The sequence below is a fragment of the Biomphalaria glabrata genome, chromosome 8, assembly GCF_947242115.1.
Source record: "Biomphalaria glabrata chromosome 8, xgBioGlab47.1, whole genome shotgun sequence".
In the NCBI taxonomy this organism is placed as follows: Eukaryota; Metazoa; Mollusca; class Gastropoda; family Planorbidae; genus Biomphalaria; species Biomphalaria glabrata.
Window position 1 is genome coordinate 874,271 of NC_074718.1, and position 13,378 is coordinate 887,648.

The 13,378-nt window shown below is 34.8% G+C and overlaps 1 protein-coding gene across 2 annotated transcripts; it reads right to left on the minus strand.

Moving 5' to 3' along the window:
• Positions 1 to 2,221: 2,221 nt before the first annotated feature.
• LOC129927651 (uncharacterized) lies at positions 2,222 to 10,270 on the minus strand. Of its 2 annotated transcripts, XM_056037569.1 has the most exons (5): positions 9,876 to 10,270; positions 9,516 to 9,670; positions 6,314 to 6,542; positions 4,512 to 4,588; positions 2,222 to 3,087 (listed from the first exon to the last, which is right to left on the minus strand). In XM_056037569.1, the coding sequence occupies exons 3-5, from the start codon at positions 6,416 to 6,418 to the stop codon at positions 2,874 to 2,876; spliced, it is 396 nt and encodes a 131-aa protein (XP_055893544.1). In that variant the 5' UTR covers positions 6,419 to 6,542; positions 9,516 to 9,670; positions 9,876 to 10,270; the 3' UTR covers positions 2,222 to 2,873. The 2 variants fall into 2 exon arrangements, with proteins under 2 accessions (XP_055893544.1, XP_055893545.1); XM_056037570.1 differs by lacking the exons at positions 9,516 to 9,670; positions 9,876 to 10,270 and adding an exon at positions 7,267 to 7,386.
• Between the last annotated feature and the right edge of the window lie 3,108 nt (positions 10,271 to 13,378).

A 13,378-nucleotide genomic window follows, 5' to 3' on the forward strand; every position in this document is an offset into this window, starting at 1 on the left:
CTTAGGTTCCCTAAGGCTTTTTTTCAAAAGTCGCTGTCCTTATTAGATCATCACATGACCATATGACAAGTAATTTACATGGAAAGTGTTTACATAAACCTGCTTCCCATATGCAGGTCTGTGTAACATGTCAGATGATCACACCAGCATCACTAGTTCAATTTTAACAATGCCCCCTTCTTAGATATGTCTGTCCATGGTACTGATGGAGTCTATTGATGTGGACCTTCTTCTGCTTCGACTGTGGACTTTTATGTATTCAGAACTAAGGAGTGTGTGGCATGTTAGAGAGTATGCAAGTAGTTCCAGTGACTGAAGTTCTCTCAAGTACATGGACAACACACCACACACATGTTAAAAATACCTACTTCATCCAATAGTACCAATAATGCAATTCAATCCAAATATGAACATAATACCGTAGATGAGACAAGTTAACCAATGTCTTGAATTATACAGTTTTTAAGTACTACTTCATATTCACAATTACATGACTGCTCTCTTACATAAATCATAGTTTTACTTCAGTGCTAACTCAAATGACTTTAATCTCTTTCACCAGTCCTTCTGGTCATCTCATAACTAATGTTCACCTGTTCATGCTTTCACTCTCTTAGTTCAACAAATTCTTATGAAATATGATTAAGTACAAAAAGGTTATTATTTTATCTGTGACAGATTGCTTGTTCCATCAAACCTTTTCCCAGATCTACTTGATAACATGTTGACGATTGTCAGTCCTTTTTAGATCATCCAATGACCATATCATGGATAATTTACATGGAAAGTGTTTACAAGAGTCAGCTGATCACACACATGGTTACCCTGACCCGCGTCACTAGTTCCATTACAAAATATAAATGAATGTGACATGAAGTGGCAATTTTTTTGTTTAGTTTCATGTTCAATTCCTATTGCAAAGGACTGGCTAAAGTCAATTCAAACATAGGCAGAGAAGTAAAGTCTTACAATTCCTATTGCAAAGGACTGGCTAAAGTCAATTCAAACATAGGCAGAGAAGTAAAGTCTTACAATTCCTATTGCAGAGGACTGGCTAAAGTCAATTCAAACATAGGCAGAGAAGTAAAGTCTTACAATTCCTATTGCAGAGGACTGGCTAAAGTCAATTCAAACATAGGAAGAGAAGTAAAGTCTTACAATTCCTATTGCAAAGGACTGGCTAAAGTCAATTCAAACATAGGCAAAGAAGTAAAGTCTTACAATTCCTATTGCAAAGGACTGGCTAAAGTCAATTCAAACATAGGCAGAGAAGTAAAGTCTTACAATTCCTATTGCAGAGGACTGGCTAAAGTCAATTCAAACATAGGCAGAGAAGTAAAGTCTTACAATTCCTATTGCAAAGGACTGGCTAAAGTCAATTCAAACATAGGCAGAGAAGTAAAGTCTTACAATTCCTATTGCAAAGGACTGGCTAAAGTCAATTCAAACATAGGCAGAGAAGTAAAGTCTTACAATGCATATTGCAAAGGACTGGCTAAAGTCAATTCAAACATAGGCAGAGAAGTAAAGTCTTACAATTCCTATTGCAAAGGACTGGCTAAAGTCAATTCAAACATAGGCAGAGAAGTAAAGTCTTACAATTCCTATTGCAGAGGACTGGCTAAAGTCAATTCAAACATAGGCAGAGAAGTAAAGTCTTACAATTCCTATTGCAGAGGACTGGCTAAAGTCAATTCAAACATAGGCAGAGAAGTAAAGTCTTACAATTCCTATTGCAGAGGACTGGCTAAAGTCAATTCAAACATAGGCAGAGAAGTAAAGTCTTACAATGCATATTGAAAGTTGATTTGTAACTGGGTTTAGTTTATATTTACATATAAACAAAATAAGATATCAGTGACAGTAGGTGTGCTCGTTTTAAATTATTACCAATATTGGTATAGTGTGTATTGACACACCGGGTGACCCTAGATATTTTTGTTTGGAGGAATAAACTGCTGATCAAGTTTCATATGTGACTGTCTAGCATGGGTCAGTTAACTATAGAGTGGCTGATACCAGCTGAAGGGCAAAGTAAAATAAAGTTAATTGTTTGCATAGTTATTCTAGAGAATACTAAACTTCTATTCTCCTGTCTTCATTTTGATGCGACAAATGTGTCTAAGTGACACGGGCACACACAGGATGATCTTTTCCGAAGGAATGTTTCTAACTTATATAATAATGTCGAAGAAGAGCCCATTCTTTGAAACACATCAAACATTGAACAATAAATTTATTATATAGTCACATTTCAAGATATTCCACATGGCAAAACATTTGCTGCTTAGAAGTAAAAAAAGAAAAAATTACTTTTCCTAATACAAGTATACTGATATATGCCATAAAGCTTACAAAATATCACATCCTCTTTGACTGATGGAACTTAGTGTGTAGTTATTTTATTTATTTAAAAAAATCTTTTTTTTTGTGTCCATGTCACTGGGTAAAAATAAAGCACTTTATCTACAGGTTTTAAAGAATCAAAAAAACAAAAACAAACAGGAATGAATTTTTAAAATAAAAAAATGTTAATGTAAATTAGACAAGAAAAACATGAGTTTAAAATATATACAATGTAGCTCTTCAAAAAAATTAATATTTTTTTATATGAAATAATTTACTAAAAACAAAATGTTAATATGTTTCATAATAAATACAAAAAGCATTAGTTAAAACTGGTAACAAAATAACATGTTTGGTCTCATTTTAGACTAGTCAGATAGTGACCAAATGATGCATTTTCAAGAAGAGACTATTTTCAACTTATGTAACTTTAGAAGCTATTGAAAACTTAGACTGTTTAATAGAGTTCTCACAGACTCCAGAGAAAAGATTCTCTACATTGTATTTTTGGAGCATCCAGTCCTTAGTTAATTTACAATGACAGAGGTCTGGTCTAAGGGAGGTAATCTGTGCTGTTTTGTTATTCTCTTTTCTTTATTTCTTGGAGGTAAGGAATTCAATTGTTGTCGTTTCTGATTGACTTTGAATTGTTTAGATGTTAGAGATACAGGAGGTAACATTGAGTCCAGTTTTGGAGACTTGGGAAACTTCAATAAATTGTTGACTTTGATCATTAAACTTCTGTTAGAAAAAATTTAAGAAAAAAAAAATTGAACTTGTTAGTCTGTGATTTAAAAATGTCAAAACACAATTTACCTTTCTAGAAACATGTAACATAATTAGATGACCTTACTTCTTTACTTCAATCAAACAGAAAAACAAAGTAGTTCTCAGATTAAATTTCACACATATACATACAAATATTGCTTATTGGTTTTGCAGATTAGTACGAATTATTTTATACATGCATGCGATATGCATGCTTAGTGTTCAAATACCAAAGGGCACACTTTTGGAAGACCATAATAATAATAATAATAATAATAATAATTTTATTTAAGAAGCGCTGTTAACAAACAAAATGTAGGCTCAAGGCGCTGTGATAACATTACAAACACAAACACGAGAGCTAAAATGACAAACTAATCTAAAAAAATTTAAACAGTTAGGTCTTGATTTTTTTCTTGAATGTATGTCTGAGATCAATAGAGAGTGAGTTCTAAACCTTTTGTCCGTGCACTGAAAAAGCCCACAGACCATAGATTTTGAGGGAGAAACATGGCACCACTACAAGCATTGAGTCCATTGAGGGCAGGGCTCTCTGAGGGACATATGAAGTGATCAGTTCGCTAAGGTACAGGGGCATTTCTTTATTATAGTGTGGCCACCTTGTAGTCGATTCTTACTTTCACAGGAAGCCAATGGAGTGTGCACAAGAGAATAGTAGCAGAACCCAAAGTAAATCTGAACCTATTTCACAAATTAAATTTTTTTTGCTATTTATTTTGGGGGTGTGGTGGATGAGTGGTAAAATGCTTGGATTCTAAACCTAGGGATCCTGGATTCAAATCTCCAAGAAGACTGGGATTTTGAATTTCTGGATTTTTAGAAGGCCGCTGATTCCATGCAACTCTAATGGGTACCTGACATTAGTTAAGGAAAGCAATAGCAGTTGGTCATTCCTTCATCATTACATCCTAATTAAATCATCTACTCTATAGATCACAAGGGTACTGTACTTTTTTGGGGGTTAAGGTTATTCCTAAGAAGGTAACCATTGCCTAACCCTAGAAAACAATCCATATTATATTAAATTTCTGTTTTAAAAAGATGCCTGTGTAGAAAAAAATAAAAACTTTCAACATAATAATTTGCTAATAAGAAAAAAAAAAGATTAAGTCTTACATCTTAAAAAAAAAATCAAAAGTCAGAAATATTTGCAATGATATTTTGATTTAGAAAGGATAACCCAGAATAATATTTTTTTTTTACATTTTTCAGATGTTTTTTTCCAAATTGAAGTTAATTACATCCTCGGAAAAATCTCCTGCAGGATGACGCAGTGGACAGCACTAAAATCTGTGACCAACGAAATGATAGTCTACAGCGCATACCACATGGTCAGGCAGCCATTCATATAAATACAAATAATTCAAAGAACTTACTGAATGTGGAGTTTATGCTCATCTATGTAAAGTTGATATTCATTGAACTTGTCAAGATAATTCTCAGGCATCACCATCTTAAAATAGAGACAAAGTATGTGAATGATTATATGTGTGTGTACATATTTCTCATTTACTCAGTTTATATTATTTCATATGCACTTTCGTTTTGATTTATATGTCTTTAAAAAAATTAGAAATGAACACACACCACTAATGTATGTTAGTATGCATACTCATGTTCAGCCTGACATCAATTACGATACATTACTTACATTTTTCATTTGCATATAGATTAAAATCCTTTGACACATATATTTGTTGTAATTTAGAGACATTTTTGTTTTGGGAGCTCAGTGTCATCATAGCCCCAGGAAGGTGAATGGGTTTTCAAGTCTCCAGCTATGATGGTGTGTCTAGTGCCTATCATTATTCTATCATCTTAAGCCAGTTCTGAAAGATTATAAGTCTTGATGCACTAGAAGCATATATTGTTTTTCCTGATTTCCAACACCAAAGTGTCTGTCCTCCCCTGACCTACATCTGTGGGCACTTTCTTTGCAACCAGACAATTAGCCACTGATACAAAAGACTGGATGAATACCCCCCCAGCTAGAAAACTAGTAGATGGTTAGAGATGCAGAAGATGTATCCGGATATAGTCTTTCATGCATCATGCCACAAGATTAGCTGATAAAGATGGCCTCTCCATCAACAGGCATAATATTCAACATTTTCACTGCCTTCCCCCTTGGTATTGCCCCACAGACCCAGACATTCACTTGAAACTAGTGGATTCCAATGCCACTAATCTAAGGCATTCATCTACTGCCACTGAATAATAGCACCATCAATGCCTTCAAGCCTAATGCTATTTTTACATATACTGATAGGTCAGCATCAATAGACTCTGGAAGAGCAGGTTTTGGAGCCTAAATTGAGTTTCTTGGTTCTGACTCAGTTAAAATCTTTGGATCTTGTGGTAGTGTTTGCAGTTTCAATATGGAGGCCATGGTCATCTGTAAAGCCTTAAAAGTCATTACGAGGGCAACACAGACTGTTATGGTCACTGGCTCGAAGCCTGTGCTACAGGCTTTGCAAAGCTCTGGACTATGCCCCCCCTATATCAACACGGTCATCATGGCTTCACACAATATTAACCAATGCTAAGGCACCCTGGTAATAATGCAGTGGGTACCGAGTCACATAGGAGTGACTGGCAACATCATTGCAGACTCCTTGGGTGTGAGTTTCCAGCATGCTTTGGCAACAATAAAAAAAAATAGAAATGGAAAAATGGTTGAGTGCTGGGACATAAGCCTGTGAAGTCTGGAGGTGGAGGCTGCCAATGCCTGAGCTAGTTATAATAGCATAGTGAAGGATGGGTCACTGTCCCGTTGGCTTATATTTAGCATGTCTCATGCTCGACAGGTCTGGGGAAACCACTAATTCTTGACCTATATTGTGACATACATGCACTTCGCAAAACATCAAGGTTTCTGTCCAAAGCTATTATAAGAGAGGATTTGAACCTCTTAAGCCCTCACTGAAATAAAGTTTGATGATGATGATTTCAGGAGATAGAATTTTGTTCAATTGGCTCCTTCATGTTGCTTTTACCAGGTGGAAGGGACAAAAAGACAGAAGCAGGTCAAGTTACAATATGCCCCACACCCGCCACCCTAAAAAAGGAAATATGTCTATGTTAACAAAAAAAAAAAAGAAAGTACTATGAAATAGAGGATTGTCTAATATCCATCTAGAACTGTCCTCCATCCTATAATGAAAGAAATGACCTTTACCTTTAATTTGGTGCCTACATTAAATCTACAGCTTCTTTTTTTTCCAGTTAGGGATAAGGCTATATTCTCCTGTGACATCACTCGAACACTTAGAAAGTAGTTCATGCCAAAAACTATGGGCTGGAAAGGCGGAGCATGGACGTGGGTTTCATGATCCTTCCAGATCCAAGATCTTCTTCTTGACCCAGTAAAATCTAATTCAATTCCGACCTGTTGATCATAATTTAACCTGAAAGAAAGAAATCACTTTGTTCATATTTAGGTTATTTTCAAACATGTTCTATATTTATAATTTGTTTTACAACTTCCAAAACTTATAATGAAACAAAAAATGATAGAATAAAACCCTATGTTGATCACTTGTCAATTTTATTGCCTAATACATTGTTTTATTTATTGTTCTATCAGTTATGTAAGATACATTTTGTTTTGTTTTTTATCAGTAAATTATGATGACACTGCTCTAAATATAATTAGTCAAAGTAAAGTTCCCTTTTCAGACCGTGTGATCTATAGGGCAGATGATATTAAGGTCTCCTAATGAGAAGTGTGTTATGTGGCCAGCACAATGATCAACCGCCTTTACTTTACCCAACTAAAGTCAGATACCCAAAAAGTTGGGTAAATATAATATAATGCAAGCATATTGAAATAGCTTAAGGCCAACTTTAAAAAAAATGAATAATGCAATAAACAGAAATAGATAGGAATACATTAAAGCAGTGATGCTCAACCTAATTCTACCTGCGGGCCATTTTAACTTTCGAAACGCGTGTCGCGGGCCACATCAACAAAAAGGTACGAAAAATGAAATAAAAATTCACCTGAAACTATTTGAAACTATTGGATCTAGCACTTACATTTATTAATGGGATAGTTAAAGTCAATCATTTTTTACGCGTCTTAAAATGGTTTCATTTCTCTACTTAAAATGTGAGCAACATTTTAACTACCTTTACCACCAACTTATTTTCTTGTTTTCTCTTCGGTAAATATTCTCATCGGTCCTCCAATCTCTAGGCGTAGTTTAACCAATCTTTAAGACGCGGCTCAAACCAAGAAGGTCTTCATATTTGTTTTATAATGCCGCTGTGCATGTTTTTTTTCTCTTTGAAACAGCCAGGCTGTTGTGACACGGTTACTATGTGTGTTGTCAACCGTGACACAAGGTCAAGGGTTGGGTATCGGAGAGTTAGGGGACTTGCGGGTAGTGACGAGTGTGTTGAAAATATGCAGAAGGAAGTCATCTAGTGGAGTTGGTTATCTGTAGATAATGTTCGCCTTGTAAATAGGTTAGGTTTGAATGCTTCACAATAAAAGGCAGTTTATACTTTAAAAGAACTTGTTTCTTCCCAACTGGCGACCCCGACGAGATTTCTTTACAAAACAAATATGTTGGCTTACTATCATGTTCCACAAAAAAAAAAAAGATCCATTCCCTTTTCTTGGTAGATTCTACATTCAGAGTTCCATCACAGAAAACTTGAGGGCACTAACGGGGGTAAAAATACATATACAACATACATATACAAAGAGGGGGGGGGGAAGGATTATCTACTTTTTGTGCCGACGTTTCGGCGGGCCGGATGGAACCACATCGCGGGCCGGTTCTGGCCCGCGGGCCGTACTTTGGGCATCACTGCATTAAAGCTTTAAAGTCAATTGTATCATCCTTTTATTTTGACTTCAGCTTGGAACACTACACTAATGTGATACAAAGTAATAGGAACAAGACTTAAACCCACATTTCCTGAGTTGACTCTGAACACTGAATTTTGAACATTGCTTTCTGAAAAGTGTCTATGAGTAATGTAGCATAGCTCTCCTACAATATATCACTTATTTAGACAAAATATTGGTACTACTATGAAATCTCACATTTGTATTGCCATTACTTTCATATCTTTTAATTTCCATTAGTTCATTATCTATTTACAGGTGTTAATATTGCATTCATTTAGACTATTTAATAAAGATAACAAGTAAAACTCAAAAGGAACATTACTACTATTTCTGTAAAAAAGAAATACAAATGAAAAGATCATCCATGTTTTAAGAGTATATGCCAATTGTCAATGAGGCTAGATAGGTGAATATTTAAAAAATATAATTATTTGTTTTCTTATTTCATTCAGTCACAGTCTCAGTTGACATTGCCTGATTTAATGTTCACCTCGGGTTAAGAGGTTAAAAGACACGTGGAATTCCTGATGTAGAAAACAGGAAGTAGAATGAATAAAAAAGTTGACTTTGAGTTCAGTCAAGCAGTCAAGTGGTATACTTTGGACCGGGCAGTCAAGTAGTATTTTTGGTCCGGGACGGACAGTAGCGACTTAGAAAGTCGAGTAGTAATGTCAGTTAGGTAGTAACTTTTGGGCAATTGATGCCAGTGGTCTTTTTGAGACATGTATTTCTAGTAGTTATTCTGTATTATTCTGTACAGTGTTACCCGCTGAGATACGGACGTGATTTGTAATATACTCTAGAGAGTTTAACGTATTGGATATATTTGATACCACTGTCATGTGGATAGGATTATTTCTTGTAGACTTGTGTAACTAACAAGGAGTGCAGTATTATTATTATTGTTATCAAATAAACTTTATATTTTGTCTGCTGAAACGGACTTAAGTCAATCTGTAGTATCTATTTTTGTCACGTGTCAAGAGTACTCCAGGAAGCACAAACCCAGCATTCTACGCATTCTACGCACAAACCCAGCATTCTACGCATTCGCGACACAGTAGTAGTGACCAGTCCCTCATGTGTGTGATAGAAATACATGTCACACAATATCAACGCCACGTCTCAAAACGTGCATTGACACATTCCTAAGTTTAAATATAGTCAATAACTAGGAGGCACTAACCCTAACTCTAACTCTGCATGATTATCATCAAAAGATTTAAACTTTCTATTTAAATACATTATATTTAAAAAATAAACTTCAAGTGTATTTAAATCCTTGGATGTTATGGATCATATTGTTATGTTCCTCTCAGGCTCTGCCAGCACTGCTCAACACAAACAACCAACTCATAAACTTGACAATCCTAAGTTTAATGCCTGTATCTACATATCAATTAAATAAGTACTATATGATCCATAAGGTGAAGCTCAACTTCCTTCCCTATTGAAAGTTTACAATAATTTCACACAAAAATCAGGGAAACACATCTCAAGTTAAAAAAGAAACTAATACCTAATTTTTCCATCCCATGAAATAGCAAAGTTCCACAACCAGTTGCATCCAAGACTGCGAGTATCTGTGATTCTGTACTATCATCGAGAACAACATAAGTATTCTGTCCTAGTGTCACACTGGTGATTAAAATAGCAATTCTTCCAGAAGGATAACTTTAAATACGTTAAGGACATAGAAAAGAATTGTAATTCACCACGTGTGCACATTTGCATATGTTTTAATACATCAATCTTTAAAAACATACTGCAAACACAAGAAAATTATGGCAGATCATTCAAACCAAAACAGGTTTCTGACAGTAAATTCTGGTACCTCCAACAGTTCAAATTATTTAATTCTAATTTTAGCAAAGGATACAAAACATTTCCAGTTCCATCAGGAAATATTATCAGAAATGGAGTTCCATTTGGATAAAACTTTTGAATGATTTCTCTACCTTGAACCTGAAAAGCAGATTATAAATTATTTTAGAGTCAATAAAACTAAAACTTGACATTAACAGAACTACCCTAAAATGACATCATCAGAACTACCCTAAACTTAACAATAACAGAACTGCCCTAAACTTGACATTAACAGAACTGCCCTAAACTTGACATTAACAGAACTATCCTAAACTTGACATTAACAGAACTGTCCTAAACTTGACATTAACAGAACTATCCTAAACCTGACATTAACAGAACTATCCTAAAATGACATCATCAGAACTACCCTAAACTTGACATTAACAGAGCTATCCTAAACTTGACAATAACAGAACTGCCGTAAACTTGACATTGACAGAACTATCCTAAACTTCACATTAACAGAACTGCTCTAAACTTGAAATTAACAGAACTGTCCTAAACTTGACACTAACAGAAGTGTCCTAAACTTGACATTAACAGAACTACCCAAAAATGACATCATCAGAACTACCCTAAACTTGACATTAACAGAACTGCTCTAAACTTCACATTAACAGAACTGCTCTAAACTTGACATTAACAGAACTATCCTAAACTTGACACTAACAGAAGTGTCCTAAACTTGACATTAACAGAACTACCCTAAAATGACATCATAAGAACTTCCCTAAACTTGACATTAACAGAACTATCCTAAACTTCACATTAACAGAACTGCTCTAAACTTGACATTAACAGAACTGTCCTAAACTTGACACTAACAGAAGTGTCCTAAACTTGACATTAACAGAACTACCCTAAAATGACATCATAAGAACTTCCCTAAACTTGACATTAACAGAACTATCCTAAACTTCACATTAACAGAACTGCTTTAAACTTGACATTAACAGAACTGTCCTAAACTTGACACTAACAGAACTGTCCTAAACTTGACATTAACAGAACTACCCTAAAATGACATCATCAGAACTACCCTAAACTTGACAATAACAGAACTGCTCTAAACTTGACATTAACAGAGCTATCCTAAACTTGACATTAACAGAACTGTCCTAAACTTGACATTAACAGAACTGTCCTAAACTTGACATTAACAGAACTATCCTAAACCTGACATTAACAGAACTATCCTAAAATGACATCATCAGAACTACCCTAAACTTGACAATAACAGAACTGCCGTAAAATTGACATTAACAGAACTATCCTAAACTTCACATTAACAGAACTGCTCTAAACTTGAAATTAACAGAACTGTCCTAAACTTGACACTAACAGAAGTGTCCTAAACTTGACATTAACAGAACTACCCTAAAATGACATCATCAGAACTACCCTAAACTTGACATTAACAGAACTATCCTAAACTTCACATTAACAGAACTGCTCTAAACTTGACATTAACAGAACTGTCCTAAACTTGACACTAACAGAACTGTCCTAAACTTGACATTAACAGAACTACCCTAAAATGACATCATCAGAACTACCCTAAACTTGACAATAACAGAACTGCTCTAAACTTGACATTAACAGAGCTATCCTAAACTTGACATTAACAGAACTGCTCTAAACTTGACATTAACAGAACTGTCCTAAACTTGACACTAACAGAACTATCCTAAACCTGACATTAACAGAACTACCCTAAAATGACATCATCAGAACTACCCTAAACTTGACAATAACAGAACTGCTCTAAACTTGACATTAACAGAACTATCCTAAACTTGACATTTACAGAACTGTACTAAACTTGACATTAACAGAACTGTCCTAAACTTGACATTAACAGAACTATCCTAAACTTGACATTAACAGGACTGTACTAAACTTGACATTAACAGAACTGTCCTAAACTTGACATTAACAGAACTGTCCTAAACTTGACATTAACAGAACTGTACTAAACTTGACATTAACAGAATTGTACTAAACTTGACATTAACAGAACTGTACTAAACTTGACATTAACAGAACTGTCCTAAACTTGACATTAACAGAACTATCCTAAACTTGACATTAACAGAACTGTACTAAACATGACATTAACAGAACCGTCCTAAACTTGACATTAACAGAACTATCCTAAACTTGACATTAACAGAACTATCCTAAACTTGATATTAACAGAATTATTCTAAACTTGACATTTCCAGAATTATCCTAAACTCACATTAACAGAATTGTCCTATACTTAACATTAACAGAACTGTCCATAAGCCAAAGCAAAAGGTACCTAGTTAACCATGGCACAATTTAATGAAATACTTTCTTAATATCTGCTCAACAAAATGGTACACTGGTATAGGTTCAAATGAAGAATGTCTAAGACAACACTAGATTCTACTAATGTGTCTACATTAAATTAAAAACTGTTGGGAATGTAGAGTAATTAACAAATAAATACATTTCACTCCATGTTATTATAAGCCTGTTAATATCATAATGCGCTGAAAAATATTTTAGTCTTCTATCCTGAAGGATCTTTAGATTTAATGATTTTACTAAAGGTGTTATGGCGGTGGGCAGGGACTGAGCCTGGAACCATTGAGCCCATTGAATGATACACATACCAAATGACTAGACAGCCATTAGTTGTGAAAAAAACACAGTATTACTTTCTAATGGTGGAACATTTGACATAAAACCTTACACTTGAATTAATGAAAAAAAAACTGGTCCTGTATAGACAAACCAAAATGATAACTTTTTCTTTTTAAATATAAAAATAAAACAAATGCATGTCAAAAGTCAGAAAAATCTGGCCAGAATGAAAACAATGAAAGATAATTTTGTGATACCAAATTTTTAAATCAATAATTGAGTTTTAATTTACTGCATGAGTATTGTCACATACAAATGGCTGCCTGGTCGTGCGGTTTGCGCGCTGGACTGTCGTTCAGATTTATCGACGGTCGAGGGTTCAAACCCTGCCCGCTCCCATCCCACGTCATCCTGCGGGAGGTTTGGACTAGGAAGTAAACTATCTTCAACTCTGAAGGAACATCCGAAACATGTAAAACATTTTACAAACACAAAATAGATAACTTATAGTACCTCATTATACTGGTACTTTAGAGAATATAGTGTATACAGAGCAGAAAAATGTAAATAGTGAACATGAGTTAGTTAGGACTGGAAGTAAGGTATGAGAGATGAAGAGTTAGTGGAAGAAGTTGACTTAAATTAGTTAGAAGAGTTAGTAAAGTAAAAGTCAGTCAAGTACAATAGTGGTAGCAAGATAGTATATGAGTATGTGGTAGAAACTGAAAATAATCAAGTCGTTATACAAAATCATAGAAACCATAAAAAAGATGTTTACTTGTCCACTAACTAGTGCCATAGGATGAAAGGGTTCAGGAACGGATATCTCTGTATCTGGGTCATCAAGATTGAGAGGACTTGGAACTCTCAGAGTCCAGCCTTCCTCTAGCAACGATCCGA

Coding starts and splice junctions, on each gene's coding strand:
- LOC129927651 (XM_056037569.1), bottom strand. CDS start 6,418: ATGAACTACTTTCTAAGTGTTCGAGTGATGTCACAGGAGAATATAGCC. Junction 4,589..6,313: donor ATGTAGGCACCAAATTAAAG/GTAAAGGTCATT, acceptor CTCTATTTTAAG/ATGGTGATGCCTGAGAATTA. Junction 3,088..4,511: donor GAGCATAAACTCCACATTCA/GTAAGTTCTTTG, acceptor TTTTTCTAACAG/AAGTTTAATGATCAAAGTCA.